General features: G+C 40.2%; 1 protein-coding gene across 1 annotated transcript in view; it reads right to left on the reverse strand.

The window, feature by feature from the left end:
- Nucleotides 1–4059: 4059 nt before the first annotated feature.
- The window catches only part of LOC149089486 (long-chain-fatty-acid--CoA ligase 5-like), a 38393-nt gene continuing 14458 nt past the window's right edge, over nucleotides 4060–27994 (reverse strand). Inside the window, exons 7-20 of the mRNA XM_089239061.1 lie at nucleotides 27006–27178; nucleotides 26813–26845; nucleotides 26162–26284; nucleotides 25987–26064; nucleotides 24724–24858; nucleotides 23352–23434; nucleotides 23097–23247; nucleotides 21506–21578; nucleotides 17259–17347; nucleotides 14567–14683; nucleotides 11330–11473; nucleotides 10499–10600; nucleotides 7669–7740; nucleotides 4060–4394 (exon numbers count right to left, since the gene is read on the reverse strand). Of these exons, the coding sequence (XP_089095187.1) occupies nucleotides 4257–4394; nucleotides 7669–7740; nucleotides 10499–10600; nucleotides 11330–11473; nucleotides 14567–14683; nucleotides 17259–17347; nucleotides 21506–21578; nucleotides 23097–23247; nucleotides 23352–23434; nucleotides 24724–24858; nucleotides 25987–26064; nucleotides 26162–26284; nucleotides 26813–26845; nucleotides 27006–27178 (1511 nt within the window). The 3' untranslated portion in view covers nucleotides 4060–4256. The remainder of the gene's footprint in view (nucleotides 4395–7668; nucleotides 7741–10498; nucleotides 10601–11329; nucleotides 11474–14566; nucleotides 14684–17258; nucleotides 17348–21505; nucleotides 21579–23096; nucleotides 23248–23351; nucleotides 23435–24723; nucleotides 24859–25986; nucleotides 26065–26161; nucleotides 26285–26812; nucleotides 26846–27005; nucleotides 27179–27994) is intronic.

The following is a 27994-nucleotide window of genomic DNA, read 5'->3' on the forward strand; positions in this document are numbered from 1 at the left end:
ACCACACAGTATAACGCCATCTACAACCTCTAACAATAAAGTTCGGTGAATGAAGTCAGAACGGCCGATCTGGCAACACTGGCGAAGCAAAACGCTGCACATGCGTAGCGGCAGGTGTTGACCATCTGCCGCCACCGTTGTTCAGTTGAGCGTCGGAAAGTGAAAGGACGTGGGTTCGATTCCCCGCAGGGGCAGTTGAATTTTCTCTATTTCCAAAATATACCTTCGCAACACAGCCAGTTGTTAACAAACCTTCGTATGGTAGCGAGAGTGACGTTATCCTTGAACTGTATTATAATGTCAACAATTTTTTTCTAGAGCAGAAGAGAGTGCAGCACCCATCAATTTTTTTTTTCCACTGGAAAATGTAGAGGTCCGCCTGGTAATTACCGCTCTAAAATTTCCATATGGTAACATCTTCAGGTTTGTGAGATATGGCGGTTTTTCGGTTGTCCTTAACTTTTTTCCACCATCTTATCTCTTCATTAGGGTTACCATCCGTACTCCTTTTTTGTTTCATTCCTAGCGTCCTCCTACGTTTTAGAAAATTCTTCTTTTTGTCCTTTTCTGGAATCATTTTCTTTTCTTTCGGGTGAATTTCACTTTTTCATTCTGAAACATATATCTCTTTATTGACATGAGTCGCTCCTGCAGGCATTAGTTACACTCCTACAGACAGACAGACAGACATGACCGCCCAGAGAGACCATCTTGGGATGGTTTGCGCTATTTCCTAAAGGGATGGACGGTCTCGGAGAGCAGTTACTCCTAAGGGCAAATTAGTTAACTATTTCAGACATAAAGAGATAAATATGGCATTAATGCAAAATAAGGATGTGGTAGGTCAGGTAGTTATAGGCAATGCACATGTTAAGGTAAATTTGATAAATCGGTAAAATTATACATATTAACCGGCGATTATGCATGTAACCACCAATCGTTTCGGTAAGTTTGATATATTTTTTCTACATTTGTCACTTTTACCGGTAATTATGCATAATCCCCATTGTAACAATGAAGTATGATAAATATGGAAGAAATCGTTCGGCAATATCACTTGAATTCAAACACTTGTCAGTTTCTCTCTTACGTGATGGGTTCACTGCACATATTTTCTAAAGCGAATTTGAGTCGGTTGAGACCCCGGGAAGAGAAAAAATTGGGCCCTTAAATTAGAAATAAGTAAAAAGTTTGGGTTTTTCGAGCCCGGGTGGTGTTATTCCATCCTTTACATAGGATTTTAACATGGGTCATGCTCATTGGCCAAGGTCGCTATTGCTTTACTAAAAGACGTGGCGGAGCTAAAGAGACAAGAGGTAACATTATCACCGGTAAACGTGAAAAACAAAACTTATTAAACTGTAACTATGCTGCACAATAGCCGGATTTATCGAATTTCCTTAACATGCATGTATAGCGGTTCATGAATTCAGGTTTTGGGTGGGAAAAATTATTGTGGTGGTGGATTTTTTTTTTCTTTTCTTGACAAAAAAGTGCTGCCATCTGTTCTGAAAATTGGGAAAAAATGACGTCACCAAGGGTGCGCGCGCAGGCATACTCCTTCGTTCTTTCTCAGTTTTCGAATCTACTCTCGATAAATCTAATCACAGTAAACAAAACTACTTTTATGGAGTGCTTGCAGCGCCATCTAATAATATTTTATGAAAACTCATACATTTTGAATTGTCTCACTTGCTGGTCTATTTTTAACTTTAACATACTCAATGCACAGTGAATAAATGAAGTTGATCACGGAGAAAATTATTACAAGTTCAAAAATACACGCTATTTAATTAGAATTCGAGTGTTAATGATGAAAAGAAATAAAAGAAATGCAGTGTTTTAGAAATCATATCAATTGGTTTGTTGTTTCATTTTGTTGCCAGTAGATGGAAGTAGTTGCATATGTATCATTGTGTGGATAAAATCCCCGCCAAGTTTGAAATTAGTTTTATAAAAAGCGCACTCATGGTTAATTTTATTGGAGGTTTTCACTAGTTCTTAAATTATTTTTTTGAATTTTTTATGTATTTGTATCTAATCTGGAATCATCGCTTCTGCATTAATTCTGAATTATCATCAAAAGAGTCTGGAATTTCTTCTTCCGTAAATTCTAAATTTCCATCAATTCTTAAATTATTTTTCTCATTAATTCTAAATTTCCACCAATTAATGAATTACAGTAAAACCTCGTCAAGTCGTCACCCTAATAAGTCGTCACTCCGGTTAAGTCGTCATTTTTCTTCAGGCCCTTCCAGCTCTCATAGACAGCAATGTCATTAAACCCTCGTTTACTCGTCACTAATTTCGGTTAATTCGCCACTATTAAAAAGTTTGAGAAAGAGGAACAGACTATTTTTATGGCTCCTATTAAAAAAAAGAGCTTGTTAACAGCATTGCCATATGCTTAAAAGTCACCATAAAATCCTATACACCCAAACGGAACAGTTTAAGTAACGAAAGTTACGCTGGGGAAGTTCATCTGCCGACTAAGGTATTAGATCTCATTTCTGCATGGGCTCTACTGGAGAAATTGCAATACGCGTACACCGGGGCGTAGCCAGAAATTTCGTTCGGTGGGGGGGGGGGGGGGGGACCAGACCCCCAAGTCCCCCCCCCTCGCTACGCCCTTGCTCGTACACCCAGGCTCTGTCGCAAGAAGCAACGTAAGCACTTCGCTCCCCCCCCCCCCCCCCCGCGACCAGGGCATCTCCACCAAAACCAAAATTTATTGATACGTCAAAGATTACATATAGTGCAAGGAAATCAAAAATTATGTAAATCGACGAATCAAATTAATCAATTAGTCAAAGTGCAATGGGCTCAGATGATAAATAATCATAGAAAGCATGGACTCTACTAATTTAGGGCTTGAAATTTAAACAAAATATCTTCGTAGAGAAAAATTAGACATTCTTTCCCAAGTTGAGGTCTTCTGTTTACTTTTCCCTGCCCAGGGCCACTCCACCGAGTCGAAAGTGTTCGAGATTACTTTGTAGTTGTATCATAAACTACTGATGAAGAATTAAAGCCTAAAATTAAATTTGATGTATATGTAAAATTAATGTGTAATAGAGAGTTCCATTATGAAGAAAAGCTACTTATAGCTAGTCTAAATTAAAAATTACTAGTATAAATCAAAGTGTACAGTACATTTTACCACAATAATTTAAGTAATAAGAGATAAAAAAGGTAAAAAATTGCTATTATTTATTCTTTCGCGATCTATAAATTTTATTAATATATTGTTATTTTGATTCATACTTTAATAAATGTCATATTACTTTAAATTTATACGATTTTCACAACATTGCATATTGAAACTGACGGCACTCCGCTTAAGCCGTCATAATTTTTCGATAACTTGAGGTGACGACTTATCGAGGTTTTACTGTATTTGTTTCAATGGTTCTGAATTTTCGTCAAATGCGGAATTCTTTTCTTACATACGATTATTCTGGAATTTTTTCCCCCGTTGCTTCTGAATTTTCATCCATTCTTTAATTTTTCTTCTTCTGTTAATTAAATTTTCATCCATTCTAGAATTTATTTTCCTTCTGTTTTAATTCTGAATCTTCCTCCATTCTGGATTTTTTGTCTGCCGCTGATTCTGAATTTTCATTCAATCTGGAATTTTCTTTCTTGATTCTGAATTTTTTTTTTTCTCCCCTTAATTCTAAATTTTCTTCCATTTTGGATTTGTTTCTTCCATTGATTTTGAATTTTTAAACGTTTTGGAAGTTTTCTTGTTAATTCTGAATTTTTTCATATCTATCTATCTATCTATCAATCTATGTATAAATAACGCATGGGCCCATTAAGACGGCACTGCCAACGCCCCTGACCATGTCCAGGACCACAGCTATACACTTGGTCAGCTGGGGTAAACATGTATTCTTGCGCCTCCGTGTAATGTTGAAGGAGCGATTAAAGGGTGACTTTGGCACCCCTCTAGTCCAGCGTCCGTGGCACCAGACCCACCTGCTCCCCCCCATTAATTGTGGTTCCGATCAAGCCCCAATTTTTGAACCCGTTTCAGTGTGAAATAATGATGTGCTCTTGATGAAAAAATGATCTTTATTAATTATAAAATGATCGGGGAGGAGAGAGAGGAAAGTTTCAAATCACACATTGAAAACATCGTAATTGAAATACTAATGAGAGTGCGCAAACATACAAGAGTTAGTTCGGGTGATGATCGTTCCTGCAAATAGATCGATCGGCCGAACAATCGTCTCGATCGAGATGGAATCAAATTACACCAAACACCTGTACATGGCTTCGATCTGAGGCATGAAGTATTTCTTGCAGTCTGGCCTCTTGGTCTTGAGGGTCGGAGTCAACAGGCCGTTGTCGATCGTGAAAGGATCTGTGTGCAGATAGATGTCCTTCACCTGTCGAGAGAAGAGACAGACCAATCATACGAGGGTCGTTCGTTAAAGCCAGGACCACACTCGTGTTAAACCTGGTCCAAAAACCATTCGCAAATATTTGCTTTCAATATTTGCCTTCCCTCTAAAGCCAGGGCCCCACTCGCGTCGAGGCTGGCCCAATACGTTCCAAAGTTGGTCATGGGCAACTAGTGTGCCCACTCCACTATACGCAATGATCGTCAAATATTGGAGACTGGAAGGTATTGGAAGGCTGGTCGAACATAACGACCAGTGTCTTCCAGCTTCCAAACGAAGCCAAAGGTGTGGCCTTCTTTCCCGATCTTCCATTCCGTCGAGCCACACGTTGGTCGAAGAACGCCAACAATCGCAACACGCGTTGACGTATCAAATTCTGGAAGCGAAATGACTTTGGGCCAGGCTTGACACGAGGGTGGCCCCTTAAGTAAGACAGAAAAACAGGAGGCTAAATTTTTTTTTGGTTTGAACAAATTGTCTTCAATGTAACCAATAGTTAGTACTCGGTTCTGTCAGGGCGATGACATCACGCTGGAAGTCAGCTAGTACCGCCCCCGGCGCGTCATGAAACAGTCCTTATTATATAGCTCCAGTGGCGTATTTCCAGGGGGAGGGGCATAGAGGGCTATAGCCCAGGGCGGCAAGTTCAGAGGAGAGGCAAATTTGAGGAGTGAGTGGCCAAGAAAATTTGTGGAATGGGAGAAGAGTGACAAAATTTCTATAAACCTCAATAAATCTGTCTGTGCCAGACAACAAGGGTTAGTGAGCTATCAAAAGAGTGGCCTATAGAGTTTGCAAGCACGCGAGAGAGCAAAAGAGTGAGTTAGAGCGTGAGCAAATATGTGAATCACCAAAAGAGTGACATTCAGAGCAAAGGATACCAGGTCAGTGAGTGACCTAGAGCGTGGGCAAGCACGTGAATGGCCAAATAGTTGACCTAGAGAGGGTGAAAGCATATGAGTTACCAAAAGAATGACCTAGAGCAGAGATCTTCAACCTTTTTCTTGTAGCTCTGCTTCTGCTCTGCTCTGCTATCTTCTGCTCGTACCTTTCATCGAAAGAAGAGCACCCTTACGGCCAGTTTGACATACGAATGCATGAAAAATCAGGGTAATTTCAATCCTTGAATGTAATTTGTACAAGCAGGGCGGCAACTAGATACTTTGGCAGCCGGGACAAGAACGCATTTTTGCGCCCCCATCTAATGTAGAAGAAGCAGCTAAAGGGTGCATTCGGCGCCCCCTTCCGTCAGCGCCAGGGGCACAAGACCCGCCTGCTCCCCCCTAGTTGTGGCCCTGTGTACAAGGTGTATAATTGAGCAGTGATCAAGTGCTCGCGAGCGCGAAATCGGACACGGACATGGACATCGAGCACTCTAGGTGCTTTAGAGAGCACCGTCGTGCTCCGAGCAACGGGTTGAAGATGCCTGACCTAGAGCATGTGTAAACATGTAAATGGTAAAATGTGTGACCTAGAGCATGTGTAAATGACCAAAAGAGTGACCTAGATCATGTGTAAATGATCAAAAGAGTGACCTAGATCATGTGTAAACATGTAAATGGTAAAATGAGTGACCTAGAGCATGTGTAAACATGTAAATGGTAAAATGAGTGACCTAGAGCATGTGTAAACATGTAAATGGTAAAATGAGTGACCTAGAGCATGTGTAAACATGTAAATGGTAAAATGAGTGACCTAGAGCATGTGTAAATGATCAAAAGAGTGACCTCACGTGTAAATGATCAAAAGAGTGACCTCACGTGTAAATGATCAAAAGAGTGACCTCCCGTGTAAATGATCAAAAGAGTGACCTAGAGCATGTGTAAATGATCAAAAGAGTGACCTAGAGCATGTGTAAATGATCAAAAGAGTGACCTCATGTGTAAATGATCAAAAGAGTGACCTCATGTGTAAATGATCAAAAGAGTGACCTCATGTGTAAATGATCAAAAGAGTGACCTCATGTGTAAATGATCAAAAGAGTGACCTCATGTGTAAATGATCAAAAGAGTGACCTCATGTGTAAACGTGTAAATGATCAAAAGAGTGACCTCATGTGTAAACGTGTAAATGATCAAAAGAGTGACCTCATGTGTAAACGTGTAAATGATCAAAAGAGTGACCTCATGTGTAAACGTGTAAATGATCAAAAGAGTGACCTCATGTAGATGATCAAAAGAGTGACCTCATGTAGATGATCAAAAGAGTGACCTCATGTAGATGATCAAAAGAGTGACCTCATGTAGATGATCAAAAGAGTGACCTCATGTGTAAATGATCAAAAGAGTGACCTCATGTGTAGATGATCAAAAGAGTGACCTCATGTGTAAATGATCAAAAGAGTGACCTCATGTGTAAATGATCAAAAGAGTGACCTCATGTGTAGATGATCAAAAGAGTGACCTCATGTTGTGTAAACGTGTAAATGATCAAAAGAGTGACCTCATGTTGTGTAAACGTGTAAATGATCAAAAGAGTGACCTCATGTTGGGTAAACGTGTAAATGATCAAAAGAGTGACCTCACGTGTAAATAATCAAAAGAGTGATCTCACGTGTAAATAATCAAAAGAGTGACCTCACGTGTAAATAATCAAAAGAGTGACCTCATGTGTAAACGTGTAAAATGATCAAAAGAGTGACCTCATGTTGGGTAAACGTGTAAATGATCAAAAGAGTGACCTCATGTTGGGTAAACGTGTAAATGATCAAAAGAGTGACCTCACGTGTAAATAATCAAAAGAGTGATCTCACGTGTAAATAATCAAAAGAGTTACCTCACGTGTAAATAATCAAAAGAGTGACCTCATGTGTAAACGTGTAAAATGATCAAAAGAGTGACCTATAAAGCAAGAAACCACCTCATTTAAGCTGTCCTTTCCCAAGTTTTCTCAGATTTTGAAATTCGAATATTTTAGCGAATATTACGTTTTTTAACGAATATTAAAAACTTGGAATTTTTTTTGTTGGCCACATTAGAGACAGGGCAACAACTTTCTAACTGGAAGTTAGAGGACAAGGGGACCGTATAAAAATTTAGATTTTTTGTTAGTTTGTTACACACTCTCAAAACTGGTTTGTTCTCACTCTTAAAACTGGTTCCGGGTAACTTTTGAATGCCTTTTGAGCATTACTTAAATTGAAATCATACCTCTACTAGATGAGATAAAGGTCAGCACTTACAGGACACACTGTAGAGCCAACGAACCAAGCCCTGATGTAACGTCCAACCCTATTTTATGATATTCAACGAAACTTTACCTGTTCGAATGACTTGAGACCGGCCTTCTTTCCAATACCGTGCAGTTCCTCCAGGATCATCTTCTTGACTTCCTACAAACGAGAAATGGCTTTATGAGTAATGTCCGATAGATAATAAGATTTCCTTTGTCCATGATTTGCGGAGTTTAATTTATTCCCGAACATTCCTCATACGATATTTATGAGCTCCTTCTGCCCCCCCCACCACCTATATTATTAAAATTGAGGTAGTCACTGGGGGTAAATCGATCATTTCTCTATGAGCCAGAGGGAGATAAAAGAGCTCATTATAATCGTGATAATTAGTCTTCCGCTAGCACGAACTTGGTATTTGAGCAATCCATGCGAGGAATATACCGGACAAATCTATCGATGAACCAGGATATACTGCATACATGTAGTGTGGCCCTCGGAGTCATTTGAAGTGACCCGCGTCCTCAAACCTAATTTTGTGAAAATGACCACTGGAAATTCCACATTTCACTCATCTTTCAAGCGGCTTTGGCTTCGATGACGATAACGAAGATCGATTCTGTGAGAAAAATCAAACTTTAACGATGGTGGCGTGATTCTATCCCACAATGCACCGCAGACACCGAACACGTTTGAAACGCGGGCATAACGACATCAGCGTAATAGACCCCCCTTCGGGAATGTAACCCGCGGAACAGTTCCACATCAGTGAAGCGACCCGTGGCACGTTTTCAGATTACTAAAGCGGCCCGTTCACATTAACAGATCACTTAAGTGACCTACGACACAGTTTGTTTTTTCGTAACAGATAGAAGTAATAAAAAAATATGGTAACCTCGTCCTAACTTAACCCCAAGTTAGAAAAACGAAGAAGGGTGGAAGGAAAAAGAAAAAATATAAAAGGAAAAAGTATAATAGATAAGTGGTGGATAAGAGCGTTCTTTTAGTCCACTTTCCACCCTCTTTCGCTATTACATGCATATACAGTAAAAGTCCGTTATAACGGGTATGGCTTATGGAAGAGTAGATCAACTTTGCCCAAGAATATTAAGAAGTCACCAACGAATAAGGCAAATACTCGGAAATATCAAAAACTCGGAAATATCAAAAACTCCTAAAGGAAGTAAAACTCTAAAGGAGTTTTTTTGGCATTTTTCGTCTATTTGCCTTATTTGTCGGTAACTTCTTAATAGTATGGCTTATAACGACAATCTCAGTATAACGAGCGATTTGCGGGTGATTGTCAAAAAGAGCTAATGTAACAAAAAAACGTTCGCTTATAACGACAAGTCCGGTATAACGCCAATTTTTCACGTGATTTTGAAGTGCCGGTATAACCGACATCTACTGTAGTAGAAAGATACATTGCATGTATGGGGGAAAAAAATCTTCCATAGATAATAGGGTTGCTGTAAATTTTCGTTACCGTGAAGAGGGAGAAAGAGAGGAAAGAGAACACTCAGAGAAAGAGAACACTCAGAGCACTTGTTTGAATTTATTCCCTCGGAGTGTGGACGTAATATTACTCCCCCGTGATCGTAAAGAGGTTAAGGAGCTTCCACACAGGGCCATTATGATTTCCGAGAAGCATTCATCTTTCTGAATATTCGAACTGGCAGTTTGGTGACATTCCTCGTTGCACCAGACGCACTTTTTCAAAACGAATCACCGAAAATTGTGGTTGAAGAAGGTAGCTCACGTGGCCAACAGTGGCGTCGGAGCCCCGGGGTGCTGTGAGGAGTTGCTCGAGCACCTTACGGTAATGTGTGGCACGGGTCCAAGCAACCCAGAATTCATTCAGAAACCAAAATTTTTCCTACATAAAGCTCAAGATGGGCACTCACAGGTTCGAAACACTTACAGCGTCCCTGTACTTATATATATTAGCACATCTGGTTTTGCCTGTAAAATTCAGAAAAATTTGAAGTGTGAAGGAGTAATTTGCGTTAAGAAACTGCAACGTTGAGAACGCAACCAGATAAGTGATCATTTTCATGAAGAAGGAAGGAATCTCCAAAGCCCTCAGTAAAATGTAGTCAAACGACTAAATTGCCCGTATTTCACCATTTTACTTATGGTGGTATACAAATACGCAACTTTTTCACTGAGTGCGGCTTATACGCCGGAGTGGTGTCCCTGGTGTGGTCCGCGAAGCTGCAGCTGATCATTATGCTGGCCCTTGAACAGAGAGAAGTTGGCCACCCCGGAGTAGACTATACAGGGTGTCCTGTAAGTGCTAATGCGGCCTTTATCTCATCAACCGCCCATCCTACGATTGGAATCGTACAGTTAGGTCTATTATTCCAATTTGAAAAATGATCAAAAGGCATTCAAAAATTACCCGGAACCAGTTTTGAGAGCGGAAAATACAGCGTGTGGCAAAATAAAAGAATCTAAATTTTTATACCGTCCCCGTGTCCTCCAACTTCCAGTAAGAAAGTTGTTGCTCTGTATATTCTGAGGCCAACAGAAAAAAATTCCATGTTCCCAAGTACAATATTCGCTAAGATATTTGAATTCCAAAAGTTATGAAAGAAATGATTATTTATCAAAAACTAGTGGACAAAGCCCTCCTTTCCCTTATTTATGCTGTCTTTTCCCAACTTTGCCCTCGGGAGAGACAGGACAATAACCTTCTAATTGGAAGTTAGGGGACAGTATAAAAATTTAGATTTTTTTATTTTATTTTGTTACACACTGTATTTCCGCTCTCAAAATTCGCACAGGGTAATTTTTGAACGCCTTTTGAGCATTTTTTAAATTGAAACTATACCTTTATGACGGATGGTTGATGAGATGAAGACCGCATTAGCATTAGACGGCACATACATAGTACTAGTATTTGTTTTATGCGTACCTTATTTTTGCAGATTGACTTCCAATCATCATCGATGTTGCTGACCTTTGCCCAGTTGGTGACGGCGGACTTATCCGGGACGACTATCCCAACCAGGCAAGACTGTGATAAGCATTAAGAAAAAAGGAACTTGTCAATTTTTTCATTTTTTTTTCATATAAATGCAGTCAAATCCCGTTATGACGAACTTCGTAAGAGAAATAAAATGTATTTCGCTATATTCGATTCAATAAGGGAACATCCCATAGCAGTGTTCTTCAACCCCTGGTCCGCGGAACGGTGCCGGTCCGTAGGAATTTCCAATAGTGTAAAATATTTCTCCTATTCATCTTTACTCCTTAATGTTTTTTGCCAGTCCGCAAATAATTCTTCCTATTTGTCATGTTTCCTGTTTATTTTTTGGCGGACCACAAATCTTTTCTGCTATTTTCACTCCTTTGTTTTCGTGGTCCGCAAATTATTCTGTTACGTCTCTTTTATTATTTTTTTTTTTGGACCACAAATTCTTCTGCTACTTAATTTTTTGCCTCTTAAAAATTTTTGCTGGTCCGCAAAATCATTCGCCAATTTGCTTTTTTCTGCCGGGCCGCGAAAACTATTTCTCCCACTTCTGGCGGTCCGCGGAATCGTTCAACTATTTCCATCAGTCCTCAGCTATAAAATGGTTGAAGAACATTGTCCTATGGGACGGCCGCGATTTCGTTTGTTTTATCCGGAGGTTCCGTAATAAGGGCCAGGTTTACTATAGCGGGATTCGTCTGCAATCGATTTCTTTTATATCGTACTATAGTAGGTTTAACATATATCTGTGATGCAGATTGAAACTCTTACTTTCAAGCTCTCGCCGTGAACGAAAAGCTGCGCGACGTATTGGCTAGTCAAGTAGATATTCTCGATTTTTTCGGGGGCGATGTACTCGCCCTGCGCCAGTTTGAATATGTGCTTCTTCCTGTCGACTATACGCAGTGCACCATTCTGAAAAACGAATCGATAAGCCATAAATATCACGTATAAAACATGGAGTTGACGAAGTTAAACTTTTCCATCTCAGAGGGCCGTGGAAAGCGTTCTGCTGGTCAAGATGTCACAAATTCGGACAATGTGTGCAAAATTCATCGCCAGAAATTCACCGCCACGCAATTTACCAAAAGGAAAACTTATCGCCAATAATTCACCGCTATGCACTGACACGCTAATTCACTGACACGAAAATTCACCGACACGAAAATTCACCGCTAGGAAAATTCATCGACAAAGTGACATAGTCAGTGAGTGGATGAGCAGGTGAATGAGTCAGTTAATGATTGATCAAGTGAGTCAAGCAGTTAGTGAGCGAATGAGAGCGAGTGAGCAGATGAGCAAAGTGGTTGAGCGAGTGAGCAAACTGAGTGACGGCCGTATTCACCGGCCGAGTTTAATTGCAATCGCAAGTTAAAGGATTAGAGACCGACTCAAATTGGTTAAAATCCTCCTTTAACCTGCGATTGCAGTTAAACTCTGCCGGTGAATACGGACGTTAGTCACTCACTCCCTTGGTAATACACCCACTTACTTGTTCATTCATCCGATCACCGAATCGCTCATTCGCTTAGTCCCTCATGCATTCACTGGCTTGCTCATTCACCGGTTCACCCATACGGTCACTCAATGGCTCATTTACCCACTCACTTGGTCATTTATACGGTCATTCATACGGTTACTCATTCACTCAGTCATTCATACGGTTACTCATTCACTCAGTCATTCATATGGTTACTCATTCACTCTGTCATTCATATGGTTACTCACTCAGTCATTCAAACGGTTACTCACTCACTCGGTCATTCACACGGTTACTCACTCGCTCACATTCACATGGTTACTCGTTCAATCACGCGACCATTCATACTGTCACTCACTCACTGTTGTCGGTCAGTTGTTTGCCAGTGAATTTTTCAAAATCAATTCGGACAACAGTGAACTCAGATGTGACGCGCTCACCACTTAACTAATCAAAAATAGTTTAAATATCTACCTATAGCTGCTGGCATACTCTTCATTCTATGGAACGGATGTTCCCAAGGTTTCCAACAACGTTTTTTATTCACAGGTTGACCGAGAACGGTTTTGCAGATGAAAAGCATTGTTGAAACTAAGGAGGGGGGGGGGGAATTAACGCTGAGATATAGAAATCATTTGCGACCGGTGGTGCCATCTATCGGTGAATGTTTCGTACCATTTTTTAAAAATTTAATAATTTAGGAGCGTATCATCTCTGAAAATTAATGGAATGAATTATTTCAAAATCAATGGAAGAAAGAATTTTATTAATGAACGAATTCATTCAAAAATCAGTGAAAAAAATCATTCCAAAATGAATGGAAGGAATCACTTCATCAATGAAAAAAAATCCTTTAAAAAAACAGTGAAATACAAAATTAATAGAAGATGATTCCCAAATTAATGGAATAAATCCAATATTAATGAAAGAAATCCAATATATATTAGTGAAAGAAATCCAATATATATTAGTGAAAGAAATCCAATATATATTAGTGAAAGAAATCCAATATATATTAGTGAAAGAAATCCAATATTAGTGAAAGAAATCCAATATTAGTGAAAGAAATCCAATGTTAATGAAAGAAATTCAATATATATTAGTGAAAGAAATCCAATATTGATGAAAGAAATCCAATATTAGTGAAAGAAATCCAATGTTAATGAAAGAAATCCAATGTTAATGAAAGAAATCCAATATATATTAGTGAAAGAAATCCAATATATATTAGTGAAAGAAATCCAATATGTATTAGTGAAAGAAATCCAATATATATTAGTGAAAGAAATCCAATATATATTAGTGAAAGAAATCCAATATTAATGAAAGAAATCCAATGTTAATGAAAGAAATCCAATGTTAATGAAAGAAATCCAATATATATTAGTGAAAGAAATCCAATATTAATGAAAGAAATCCAATATTAGTGAAAGAAATTCAATGTTAACGAAAGAAATCCAATGTTAATGGAAGATGTTAATGAAAGGCCAATGTTAATGAAAGAAATCCAATGTTAATGAAAGAAATCCAATGTTAATGAAAGAAATCCAATGTTAATGAAAGAAATCCAATATTAATGAAAGAAATGCAACATTAGCCAAAGAAATCCAACATTAGCCAAAGAAATCCAACATATATTAGTGAAAGAAATCCAATATTAATGAAAGAAATCCAATGTTAATGAAAGAAATCCAATATTAATGAAAGAAATCCAATATTAGCCAAAGAAATCCAATATTAGAGAAAGAAATCCAATATTAGTGAAAGAAATCCAATATTAGCGAAAGAAATCCAATATTAGTGAAAGAAATCCAATATTAGCGAAAGAAATCCAATATATATTAGTGAAAGGAATCCAATATGTATTAGTGAAAGAAATCCAATATATGTTAGTTAAAGAAATCCAATATATATTAGTGAAAGAAATCCAATATATATTAGTGAAAGAAATCCAATATATATTAGTGAAAGAAATCCAATATATATTAGTGAAAGAAATCCGATATTAGTGAAAGAAATCCTATATTAGTGAAAGAAATCCAATATTAGTGAAAGAAATCCTATATTAGTGAAAGAAATCCAATATTAGTGAAAGGAATCCTATATTAGTGAAAGAAATCCAATATTAGTGAAAGAAATCCTATATTAGTGAAAGAAATCATTTCAAAATTAATGGAAAGAATCGTTTCGGAATTAATGAACATCCATAATTAATGCAAGATTTAATTTCAGATTTGGTGAAAGACTTCAATAATTTGAGGCACCCTGTGTGATTAAAGGCCCTTCACCCGGGGCAAATTCGGCCCATCCGTAAAGACGCCATAGCCACCGTGCAACATTTTCGTACCAGGCCATAGAAGTACCAGTTGTCCGAATTTCGTGACATCGGGACCATTAGTACGGTTTCCAGAGCCCTCTGAGACCAACAAGTTCAATTTCGTCAGCGCTCCCGTAATCTACAAAAAATTGTCTACAATTATTTGATTCAGACACGGTGTCATAATGTCAAAAAATATATATATACTCACCTCCATCCACATCCCGATGTCCCCTGTATGGAGCCAACCGTCTTCGTCGATAGTTTCGGCCGTTTTCTTCGGATCCTTGAGGTAGCCTTTGAATACTGTATAGCCTTTTACACAAACCTGCAAACAAACTCCAGGTTACATTTTGGGGACATTCTAATCAGCAATTTATTTTGAGAGAGAGAGAAAAAAACCAACTGTATTTTCCCGTACAGGGTGGATAAGCGACCGCCCAATATAATTACACACGCGATTCCTTGTGCAAAAACGAATTTGGAAAAGTGTTTTCCATTTTAGGAAATCGGATGAATATTAAGGCAGTTATAACGTTTTGCAATTTTGTGACGTGCAATTTTTCTAACTGCCAGTTACCATGCGCGGAGATACGGGGGGGGGGGGGCATTGACGCCCCCAGCGTCAAAGGTGAAGTTGACTGATCTAATGTATATATGCATATAGTACATTCATATACATATTTTTGAAATATATGACATCCATATTTTTATGGGCATCTTTTTCTCAGTCACCTCGTTGGGCATTTTGCCTGTTGTGGCGTTGTATTTGTATAATGTATATATGTATAGGGGCCATTCAAGTATTACGTAAGCAGATTTTCAGACATTTTTGACCCCCCCCCCCGTCAGCAAAAGTCAGCAAAATACTGACCCCCCTCCCCCCTGTAATTGTCAAATTTTGGAGTTTTTATTTCCCCCCCCCCTGCGGTTTTTCTCCCTTCCGGTTACATAGGGGGCATTCAAGTATTACGTCAGCATCGAGGGGGGGGGGAGGGAGTTTCGGATTTGCTGACTTTTGATGACAAGGGAGGGAGGGAGGGGAGTTTGAAGGTTGCTTACGTCCTCAACCACCCCTTTTTGAAGATATGGAATATTCTAAGCTACTGACGAAATTTTGCTGATAGGGGGGGGGGGGTCAGTGTTTCGCTGACGTTTGCTGACAAGGTGAGGGGGAGGGGGTCAAAAATGGCTGAGAATCTGCTTACGTAATACTTGAATGGCCCCATACCGGAAAGACCCGCCCGCTCCCACATTGTTGTGGTCCTGATTATGGCAACCAGGAATTATAGTCAAGCCCTGTATACAACTATTCCAATATTGTTAATATCTCTGTTATGGCCCCCCACAAGGGCGGGGCTGACAAGACTCCAGAGCTGATTTTTTCATCTCATTTCTTGTTTTTTCGCTATAAATTCACTATATAAGGGCCCCGTGAAAAACCTAGTTTGAGGGTTGGCTAAAAGTCCCAGCCTAGGGATCCTCCTCTAGGATGTGGGGAATATGATCTCTGCAACCGTTTAAAAAATACACATTCAGTTCAAAGTTTCAAATGACGTGCAGTTACTTAAAATCTTGATGCTTGTTCACGGGCTCAGACACACTAATAAATTGAAGAATTAACTTTTTATGTAGACCCCTGACGTGTGTCATTTGCAAAAAATGCATATTTTTGAATGCAATAATAATGAAAATATTGGATTTTTTGAGATTTTTCAGCATTTTCCGCCAATGTTTGAAGAGTGTGATCCACGAATTGTGAAACGTAAATTGAATTCAACGTTTTAAAAATCCCGCAGTTGTCAAAGCAGTTGTCAAAAAATGTAATTGCTATTTATTGTGAATTGAAAAAAAAAAAATAAAATAGTTGAGTTCTCACATTCTATTTGTATATCGTCCCCTAAAAAATGGCAACTTTCGTGACAATGGAAACTTGCCAATACAGTGATAAGTTGCCCAAAACATAGCGATTTTATAAGATTTATATTATCTCGATAAATAATGCATTTAAAAAAAATATGCATTTTTTTGCAGATGACTTTTCACAGCGAGAGTGACCATATAAGAGACGAAGTGAATGTGTGAGTGATCGTATGAGTGACTAGTTGAAGAGGTGAGTGACCGTATGAGTGGACAAGTGAATGGGTGGGTGACCGTATCAGAGTTAGTGACAGCATGGGACCGTATGGGAGATCAAATGAGTGCGTGGTCAGGGCCGTGTTAAGAGCTTCATGGGCCCCCGAGTCAAGTGGTTTTTCTGAGACCCTACCTTGTAAATTTTAGAAAATTTCAACCGGATCTCATTTTTGTAAGAGGCCCCTCTTCTCCTGAGGCCTCCGGGCCGTGCCCGGGTGGGCCCATGCGTTGAAACGGCACTGAGTGGGGTCACTCATACAGTCACTCATACGGTCACTAACTTGGTCACATTCTACGGTCCTCATACGGTCACTCACTTGATCATACATATAGTCATTCACTCAACCATACAGTCGCTCACACTTACTCGTACGGTCACTCATACGGTCAAGCACTTGGTCATTGATACAGTTACTCATACGGTCACACACTCACTCACACAGTCACTCACTTGATCATTCATATGATCATTCGCTCAACCATACACTCACTTGATCACTCTAGTGGTCATTCCCTCACCCACACAGTCACTCACACCCACTTACTCATACCGTCGCTCACTCATACGGTTACTCGCTTGGTCATTCACACAGTCACTCACTTGGTTACTCACACATTTAGGGCAAGCGAACCGTACCGGGGGGGGGGGGGGAATGTCGGAGGCGAAGGTCGAGGGGGGGGGGGTCAAAATTTCTGGCACCCGATTACCTACTTAGAACGGCCTATACCATGTGCGATACAATTTAATGAAGAAAAAAGTCTCTTACCTCTCCTTGGTTGTTGACAGCGTAGTACTCCATCTCCGGGACGTCCACGAGTTTGATGTGACAGCAAGGCAGTGGTGGACCAACGTGGCCTGCAAGTAAACAACCACATTCCGTTGATTGACAATATGGCGTCAGTTCTTCTGCCGTTTTATTAGTGGAATTTTAATTACGATTCATCGGAGAAGAAGTGTCACGGTACCGAAACTATACTCAGACCTATATAGCGCCCGTTTGGGGCCGTTCAAGTATTACGTCATCATCGATGGGGGAGGGCGTTTCCGATTTGCTGACTTTTTATGACAAGGGGGGAGGGGGGTTTGGTAGGTAGATGCTTACGTCATCAACCACCCTTTATGAAAATATGAAATATTTTTAATGGCATCTTACTCGCCAAAATGGTTCGCCGAAAACGAGAAAAAACCTTTCGATAGTTTGTGGGCACTTGAAGAGTAACATCCCGCTATTGATAAGAGCCCTAAAGAGCCACTTTGGTAATCGCTGAATGTTTGGCGGATCCAAGTGATCTGGAAATGTGTCCGGGCCGCTTAAGTGCTCTGGAACTGTGCCACGCATCACGTAAATAATCTGAGAATGTGCCGCGGGTGACTTGAGTGATGTAGAACCGCACTGGGGTCGACTTAAGTGCTGTAAAACTACGTCACATGTCACTCAAGGGATCTCTAAATGTGTCCCGGATCACTTAAGTGATCTGAAAATGTGCCACGGGCCGCTTAAATGCTCTGGAATTGTACCACGGGACACTTAAGCGATCTGTAAATGTGCCGCTTAGTTTATTTTTACAAAGTTAGGTTTGAAGAGAGCAGGCCGCATCAGATAACCCCCGGGGCCATATTTGGTCCGCGGGCCAAGGGCCTTTATGTGATTTATCATTATATGGCTTAGAGCATGGGTCGCAATGAATCTATTAAAGTTAAATTTTGAGTTCATAGCCTTCAAAATGTCATTGAAATTAACAGAAATTGATTATAATAATATATATAAAGGTACTTTCTTCCGAAATTTCAATTAAAAAAATTATATTTTGCATTAAAAAAATTTTTGATCGTGGGAGGGGGGTACGAGCCCCCATGCCACCCCCCTGTGTACGTCTCTGATCCCACCAATATGCGTTAGGATTCAGAGGGGCAGAGCTGATAACGAAATTTTGCTGACAAGGGGGGGGGGGAAAGGGGTCAAAAATGGTTAAAAATTTGCCTACGTGATACTTGAACGGCCCCTTTTGGAAAACATATCCCATTGAAACTTGGTATATATACACTATATAGACTATGGGAAAATAAAATGCAAAAAAAAAAAACAAAAAAAACACGCCACTTTTTCACCTGGTGATCGAAAGTTGAACTTTCTTTTTATTAGTTTCATGAATCGCTGACCCATGGTCTCATTAAGATATCCTAGAAATTTGGCTGTATTTGGCTTTTTAAGTCAAACTACTCAGAGCACGGGAACTTTAATTATATTGATCATTTTTGTCGCACCACGGTCATTTTCTGCACACGAGGGCTAATTAGACCGGGACCTACAATTTATTGCCGATTCCGAACGGCAGGCTTGTTTTTTATACTCGTCGAGAGGTTGGTGCGCTAACCCCTCGATGGGGGACTCCCTGCGGTAGCAATTTTTTGCTGCGGTCAAGTCGCCGTTTTTTTGTTGTACCCCTGTGTCAGGAAAGTTTTCTGACAAGGACGAACCGGGTATCGAACTCGCGACACTTCTAAACATCCTTTGGTACTTTAGGCGAGTATCTTATCGACCGGGCTACCGCGCCCCAACTTTAATTATAATTAATTATTTATTTATGTCTACGGGTGGAAACAGCCCCTCCTAGATATAGAAGGCCACCGCACGGGTTGCCATAAACGTCATTCAGACTACCTTCCTAATTACAGAATTCACAGAAATGCTGAAAAATACCTTCAAGAAGAATAATTTCATAATTTTTGAAAGAAAAAAAAAGAAATTCGAAAATAATGATAGAAATTATTTCATAATTTTATTAATGAAAGAAATAATTTCAGAATTACCGGAACAAATGATTACAGAATCATTTGAAGTGGTTGCAGAATAATTAAAAGAAGTATTTAACCAGAAAATTTTACTGAATTGGTGAAAGAAATTATAAAAATTGATAATTATATAAAATTAGATAAGTATAATTTCGGAATAGAAATGAAGTATTCAATTTTTTTTGGGCTCTTGTTTAACTCAGAGGTCCCGTTGGCCCTTCTATAACTATGTCATTAAGCTATTGTAGATAATGGACTCCATCTTTTAATTATAAATACCTAGGTGGCCCGCCCGCGGGCTTAGTAGGAAGTTTCAATTTAGCCCGCGATGTCTGAAAGGTTGAAGATCCCAGTGTGAACATGTTAATCTTTTGCGGTCCTATGTATTGCCGCCGTGACTCAAGAAGTGTAGTGAAGATGGCGGTGTCCTATGTCCAGGTGGAATCGACATCAGGGAAAACCGGTACCGCATTGTTACAACAACCCCTCTTACAATCACAGGCATGCCCCTGTGCATTCGAATTTTTAGCAGAACTCATAAGGGGCCATTCAAGTATTACGTAAGCAGATATTCAGCCGTTTTTGACCTCCCCCCCTTGTCAGCAAAAGTCAGCACATCCGTAACCCCCTCCCTCTCCTCGATGCTGACGTAATACTTGAATGACCCCCCTAAGCTATACAAAAAGAAAAAAAAAATTGGTGTAGGCCCGGGTGTCATATAGACACGGCCGCAAGACGTGAATACGTTTTTTTGTGCATTGAATCGCGTGGTAGGTACTGACATAATGAAACTATGCAGGGATGCCGGAACATATATGCTCATGTTGCTAAAGCAACGCCAATCATTTGAATGGTATTGCTCAGTAACAAATATAGCTCATTGCCCCTTCAGTTCGGGCGATAGGAGATTTGCCAAAAACGAGACATTTTTGTTGAATGTGTGACGTATGGTCTTCATACATATCCAAGTGAACATTATCTTCATTACTCGAGCAATACCAAACATTTTTGACTTCCGGCGTCCCTGAAACCATGTCACTATCATCGGCTTTGTCTTTGGAATAGTTAACAAACGATACCAATGTCGTGTATTTTCGTTGCGTATTTTTTTGAGATATGGCAGAAAAGCTTTGTTACGAATCACGGCCGCGTTCCTGGTTGGTCAGACGGGAAAAGATTCTGAAACCGAAGCATTGGGTGCAGCACTTTTGCTGTGTGCATCTGGCAATACCATCGCTTTTGACTTGCGTTCGGTACTTCCTGAGATATACGAGCGTTTAAAGAATTTCGTCAAGCAACGTTTTTTTGCGAATGCTCCCAGTAATCATTATTCGGCTCTCCCTGAATCGCCCAAGTAAGCATCTAGAGGCCTTCCTCGCTATGCGGGGGAGGCGATATAAAGTACGAAGTGTACCAACGAAGTACTGAAGAAAAGCCTCTGGATCGCAAAGGATTATCCCTAGAACGGTACCTATATACTCTGAACTCATATGGGGGAAATTTTTGTACAGCGATGTGGGGGTCGGAAATGAAAAGTGTTGGCGGAAAAAACACGAAATGTGCTAAGGAAATGAAAAAGCTTTCAGTCGCTGCTGCAACTGTCCGTGAAAACACCTTCGAAAGGGTACGCCAATCGCTTACTAGACGCTGCCAGGCCTGTATCGATGTTCTCACATTTTTGTTTAGCCCATGAATTCAGGGACAACCTGTAGGTATCTCAAGCATAGATTTTTTTTTAGGTACCATTTTAAGGTTAAAAAAGACTAGATCAAGATCAATAACGAGAAAGTGCAGAAAATGGAACAGTTATATGGATTTATAGTTCAAGGCATAGTCGCCCAAACTTTTTGTTCCATCGCCCCCTTCATCAGAAATTTTTTCCTCTCATCGCCCCACCAACTCAAGTAAACCCATAGGATCCTATGTTAAATCAATAGGTTCTATCGCCCCCTTGGACCATTCCATCGCCCACTCTTTGGGAAACACTGGTTTAAGGCATAGTTTCCCAACCTATTTTGTCCCACACATCGCCCCCTTCTTCAGAATTTTTTTCTCCCCCCCCCAACACAATCTAACCCATAGGAACCTATGTTATTCCTGTCGCTTCTGCCGCCCCCCATGGAACATTCCATCGCCCCCAACGGGGCGTTAACGCCCACGTTGGGAATCACTGGTTTAAGGTGATGTCACAGAACGAGAGAGAGAGAGAGAGAGACTCACCAACGCTGTAGTCGCCGAGCATCGTAATGGTACATGGAGCGACGCATTCGGTTTGTCCGTAGCCCTCGACGATCTGCGAACACAACACACGATTATTATTAATTCTTACAACAATATTATATTTACACATGTATTAAAGCCTGTCACCTAATTGCCCTGAAGCTGTGTCTCGATGATCTGTAAATATTCCGCTGGTCACTTAAGTGCTCTGTAAATATGTCTCGCGAGTCACTTAAGTGATCTGTAAATGTGTCACGGGTTGCTTAAGCGCTCTGGAACTTCGCGGCGATGATCTGTAAATATGCTGTGGGTCGCATAGGGGATCTGGGAATGTGCCGTGAGACACTGAAGTCATTAGTAAATATGTCGTAGGTGTCTCAAGTATTGTGAAACTGCTCCGCGAGTCACTTTAGTGATCTGGGAATGTGCCGATTACTTAATTTTCACAAAATTATGTCTAGGGATCGCGGGCCACATGAGATGACTCAGAGGGCCACGGTTTGAACACATGTATGCTTTAACTGCTCCTTCTTCATCAAACGGGGCGCCATAATTCGTGCTTGCCCCGGCTGACAAAGTTTCTAGTTGCGGCCCTGACACCATCTAACAGAGAAAATGTCGCACCATGAAAGAGTGATTGAGCAACACAGACATCTTTGTTGCATAAATAATCAACAACTCAACAAATAATACAATTTTCAGAAAGAAATTACATAAATAAGACACACAGGCCATCAATAAGACGCCGCCGCTTCAGTTTTTGGCAATGCAATTCTTGAACACGTCGATGCAACGAATCAATGAGGGTGGTATCGTGCGCAACCATCACTACTTCCTATATATAGGAATAGGAGGTACTGGCGAACGCGTTGTAAAATGCGACTCATTTCGTCTTTGACACCCAATGTTGTCTCGATTGAGACGTCTGGGGGATCGGGATGGCCTGGGAAGCACACATTTGCACACATCGCAATCAATTCAGGGTGAGCCGAAATTGTGGCGCCTGGCGGCGAATTAATGAAGTTTACATTCTCATACGTGTAAAAAGGAAATTTAGACTCATGATTGCTCGCAACGAGTGACGAAGGTAGCTGCACGTCGCCATTGGCAGTGTTCTTGGCGGCGCTCAAGACAGGTGGAGAGAACGACGATTTTTTTTTTTTCATTTTGGTTATCGTTATTTTATTTCTTGTGCGGTTGCTGTCGCACATAGCAAGCGGGGGGGACTGAGATCTCACAGGGAAAGGGTCCCAAGGTGACGTCTCGAACCTAACGTATTTATGCCGTAAGGATTTTTTTGCGTGTTTGGTGTTCTAGTGTTGACATCTGTCTTCAGTATCAAAAGTGACAGGTGACTGGTGCTTCGTGTTGAGAAAATTGGGCTGCAGTACTCCAGCTTTTGATGTGCCTGTATTGCGCACAAGCCGATGACCATTCATGAGGAAGAACGGCACACTATCACATTCTCAGCACTCCACGCAACTCTCCTGCGACTCCATCTTATTCTTTATGGAGTGGCATTTCGTCTGTCAGGTAGTTTATTTATATTATGTAGAATGAGATCATAGAAGAGGAATGTCTGGGAACATACCATGCAACCAAGAGCGCATCTGAGAAAGGTCAAGACGTTGCTCGCCAACGGAGCCGATCCAGTGACCAGGAGTCGAACTCGACCGCCCATGCTCTCCTGCACGGGCTTGAAGACGAACCTATCCCATACACTCCTGTTCGTGATTATGTGCCTTCAGAAAGGAATAATAGAAAAACAATAATTAGTGTTGGTTATTACGGGCACACAAAGCTATTACAGAAAGAATCTATTTGAGAGAGAGAGAGAGCTTCGTACCTTTCCAATTCTGATTGTTTGCTCTGCAACGCCATGTCCATCAGCCATTTCTTTAGGCGACTTCCACTCACGCTGTTTTGAATCTGCAAATACGATGGTGGTGGGAATGGTTTTTAAGGTTTTTAATGTTGGGGACACTCTTCAATCAACAATACAATACAGGCTGTTCCCTACATTAGATTAGATGAACAGCAGATATCTCTACAATCGTTGACTTTATAGAAACATATAATTTTAATTACAAAAAGATTTCAAATGACGTGCAGTTACTTAACTTAACCCGTTCATTGTTTATGACGTCATATTACGTCGGAAGCGCTATGAAGGAAATGCGGTGCAAACTTGATTACCCCCCCTCGGTAACTTGCAATTATATTATTCTCATGGGGGGTTAGCAGAACACTAAATTCAATGGAGCAATGGAGGTGGTGGGGGGGGGGGGGGTTAACCTAACTCATGACACATGATGACTATACCCCGTTTAAGTCGAATACGATTTCAACGTTGCGTTGATTTTTGAAAATGAGTTGCGTTATCACAAATCATTTTCAAAAATCGCCTCAAAAATTTTCTTATGCGTTGAGAGTAGCACTGATTTTTCTTTTTTTTTTAATAAAACGAGTACAGGGACTGTGAATGTCACCGAAAATATGTATTCCGGAAATCTTTTCAAACTTGGGGTAGTTGACTCCCATAGGGTAGTTTTGCGGCATAACTAGCAATCCGTCATCAATTGGCGACGCGACAATTAGCGATATCCCGTATTTTCCCCGAGGAAATATGGTCAGCCTAATATTTTTATGAGTATAATTTCGTAGAGAGAGAGAGGATTTGAAACTGACTAGTGCGTTATCAAATTAGAAATAATATCAAGTACAACATGTGTGCAAAAACGTGAAATTACTGAAAATATTAAGAGTGACCAAAAATACTGGTGGGGGGGGGGGTGTATCTCAAATCCGCAATTTCTCTATGTATTATAAAGATGGTGGCAGATATTGAGTTTGGGCTCGGCCTCGTGTCCGAATGCAAGTTTACGCCTACGATAATTCGCAGTTAGAGATGTATTTGTCCATTATATTATACCTAATAGTTCTTTTTCGACAAGATATTACACTAAAGAAATTGAGGGACATTGCTGAAGTATTAGGGGGGGGGGCGAGGCATGCCTGCAGCAGCCCTTTATTTTTAGACGTTGGAAGTTTTGTAGAAATTATTGACAATTTCACTCACAATAGCTACTCTCCTGTGTTGACAATTCTATGATTAGGATCTGGACATCCCGTATTTTTCTCGATGAAATATGGTCAGAATGTAGTAATGGCACGTGAATGTGTGTAATGAGAACAAAACTATTGACTTATAGATTAACCTTGTCGTATATCCTATTGAGCAATCTCGGCACGGCAGGGATGAAGGTAGGTCGCAGGGCTTTGATGTCATCCGTCAGCAATTGGATGCTCCCTTGGTAGAAGCCAACGCTGCCTCCGTTCAAATATACTTGGAACTGGATTTAAACAGAAAATAATAACGGTAGTACACTACTACAAAATTAGTAATTTCAGTATGGGGTGGGGGATTATATTACGTTCATTGATAGGGTGCACAACCAGTCCGCGAGTCAGATATGCGATATTTCTGCTGCTTGAGAGTCAGAAACTCTTGAATATAGAGTGTCAATACAAGCCGTTTTTTACGGGGCGTTCCCGTAATTTTTGTGTTTGTCCCAACTTTTTTCATAAAATGTCCCGTTTTTTCCCCTTATTTTCAACGAGGCTTACTGGAATTTTTGAAATTGAGAATGGCAATTATTTTCATGACTAATAAATTGAAGACTTCGACAACTTTTTTGGTTATTACTGGTGATTTTACTTCCATTTGACAATTTTTTGGATGAAATTGGCAACTTTGCTTGCGTTTGGCAATTTTTTCACTAATTGATAACTTAACTTTCCTCTGACAAAAGCTTTATTGAATGCAATTGACTTTACTTGCCTTTGACAATTTTTATTGCCTGCAATTGATTTTACTTGCCTCGGACAAAATTTTTTTGTCTGTAATTGAAAACGTATCTTACCTTTGGCAAAAATTTTATTGCTGGTAATTAACAAATTTTTGCCTTTGACAAGCCATTCATTGCCTTAATTAACAACTTCACTTGTCTTTGACTTCATTTTAGCCATAATTGGCAAACTACTTGCTTTTGACAATTTTTTTTGGCTGTAATTGCATTTAATCGCAAGTCTACTTGCATTTGATAATTATTTTAGGATAACTGGCAATATCCAGTACGGATCTCGATTTCCCCCTTTTTTATTTGAGAAAATATGTCTTACAAAGCCTTAGCTTTTATCGTGTTGTGTGTTGTTTCTACCGGAATACATTTCCAGTAGAAACAACAATCCGGATGGAACCTCTTGGCTGGCCGCATTTGCCCGCGGATAGCAGGTTGTGCACCCCTGGTGTAGAGAATGAGGCCGGTCCCTCCACTGGAAGCTACCACGAGCGGAAAACAAGTCGTAATGTGCAGGCCCGCTATAGACTACAGTAGTCCTGCGCACGCACCCGACTTGTTTTCGCTCGTGGTAGCTCCTACTGGACGCGACCTGCATAAATACTACTGTGAAAGACTTACTTGGCAGACTCTCTCAAGCATGTGAGCCAATGGAAGGTACGATATCATCACGTCCGAGTGTTTCGGTCCATGGACGCCCTGGAAAAATATGCACTTATGAATTAATATTGAATTCTTCATTTTTGTTTGCCATATTTTTTTTCATATAAGAATTTTTGTAAGATTGTATTCTCACCAGCTGCAGGCAGACGGCGCTGACGCAAGCGATGATGCTTCCGTGTGTCAACATGACACCCTTGGGATTACCTGTCGTACCGCTCGTGTAACATATCGTCGCCAAATCTTCAGGTTTTGGCGGCTAAATAATACACAAATATACAGTATAGAAATGAAGTTCATTTGGATTAATTTTGAGTAGTATAAACGGTCGAGTCACGTTACGTTTGACAACTATTTTGAGGGTGAAAAGAGAAATATATTGTATATTCTATTTATCTGTCATATATCTATCATACTGTTTTCCTTTTTCTTCAATCTTTTCTTTCTCCTTCTTCTTCCTTTTTTCACGTGCGGATGGGTTAGGACAAGATTACCAGATTTATCACCGATATGCCAAATGTGGAACATCCAAATTCATTGCCAAAACCCCGTACGTGAAAGGGGGGGGGGGTTAAAGTATTTGTTTACTAATTGATAGTGAAAGGGTACAATGATCGCATCATAGAACATTTTACTTGTCTCACCCCCCAAGACTGCCTTCCTGCACCCCTGATCAAGAACCACTTCCTAAAATTCATACTAAATCAGCTTCGCGTCACTTGCTCAATATCATCAGCTTACACGCTTAATTGATGTCAAAAATGAATGGCAACGTTGCAATACTTACATGAGGATCACATGGATTCTTTTTGCCCAAATTCTGTACGGGAGAGAGAAAAATACGAAAGTTAAACAATTAAAAACACAGAGCGATGCACGTGTAAACAGTGAATCATCATCGAGGGGTTTCGACCCCAGTTAGCCACTTCTCAATAGGACTGTTACAGGTGCAAAATAAGTACTGTTCGAATCAGACCAACCTCTACTTCTTGGAACGAGTGTAATTTGATGCCTTTTTTCTCAGCGGTTGCTTTGACCTCATCGGACACGGGCTTTATGACGATGATCCGTCTCAGAGCCGGGGTGTTCGATGACTCGGCGATCAGGCTCTTGACCTTCGCTTCGTTGTCACAGATGACCATTTCTATTTCAGCTGTTAAGGAAAAACAAAAATTTCTTAATAACTTGAACAAGAAATGTATACTTCGTACATAATCAATGTTAATTATGACCGAACCTTGTTAAGACGAGGTCAAGGAAAAATCCGAAAATTTTTTGGCGCCAAGCGAATTTCGTATTGGGCTGGAAACGATAAACAAGTCGCACGCAGTTGTCTGTATTCGTAAGATTGGCCCCCAACGCACAAAAAGTAGAACACAATCTCGTCCACTAGAAACAATTTTTTCCGGCGACAGCAGCAGACGACCGAGCAAATCCGAATCGAATAAGATTGAACGCGTCTTTCTTTTTTGCGCAGGCGCAGTACGTACATAACTTTTTTTTTTCACGCCACTCGATCCATTTTTTTTCTCCTTTGATTTCTCTCCCCCGTGCTTCCCCACGTAAACACGAAAGCCGTTATTTGATAAGTGCCGTTCATGGGTGGAGATGGAAAGTAGTAATCGATTTGAATACTATAATTTTTATTTTCTCGAGTTCGTATCACAGATGTCTCATTAGGGGCCGTTCAAGTATTACGTAAGAAACTTTTTAGCCATTTTTGACCCCCTTCTCTTCCTTGTCAGCAAAATTTCGTCATCACTGCCCCTACCTCCTAACGAATATTGGTGGGATCAGAAACGTACGCGGGAGGGGGGGGGCATAGGGGGCTCGTGCGCCTCCCCCTCAGACGAAAAAAAAATTACTTTTTTAAAATTAAACTTTCGAAAGAAATTATCTTTATATGTTACTATAATCGATTTCTCTTAATTTTAATACTATTTGAAGGGTAAGAACTCAAAATTTCTCT

Source organism: Pholcus phalangioides, unplaced genomic scaffold (assembly GCF_987345545.1).
Source record: "Pholcus phalangioides strain wild (caught in Gottingen) unplaced genomic scaffold, Ppha-v1.0 ptg000002l_1, whole genome shotgun sequence".
NCBI classification, from domain to species: domain Eukaryota; kingdom Metazoa; phylum Arthropoda; class Arachnida; order Araneae; family Pholcidae; genus Pholcus; species Pholcus phalangioides.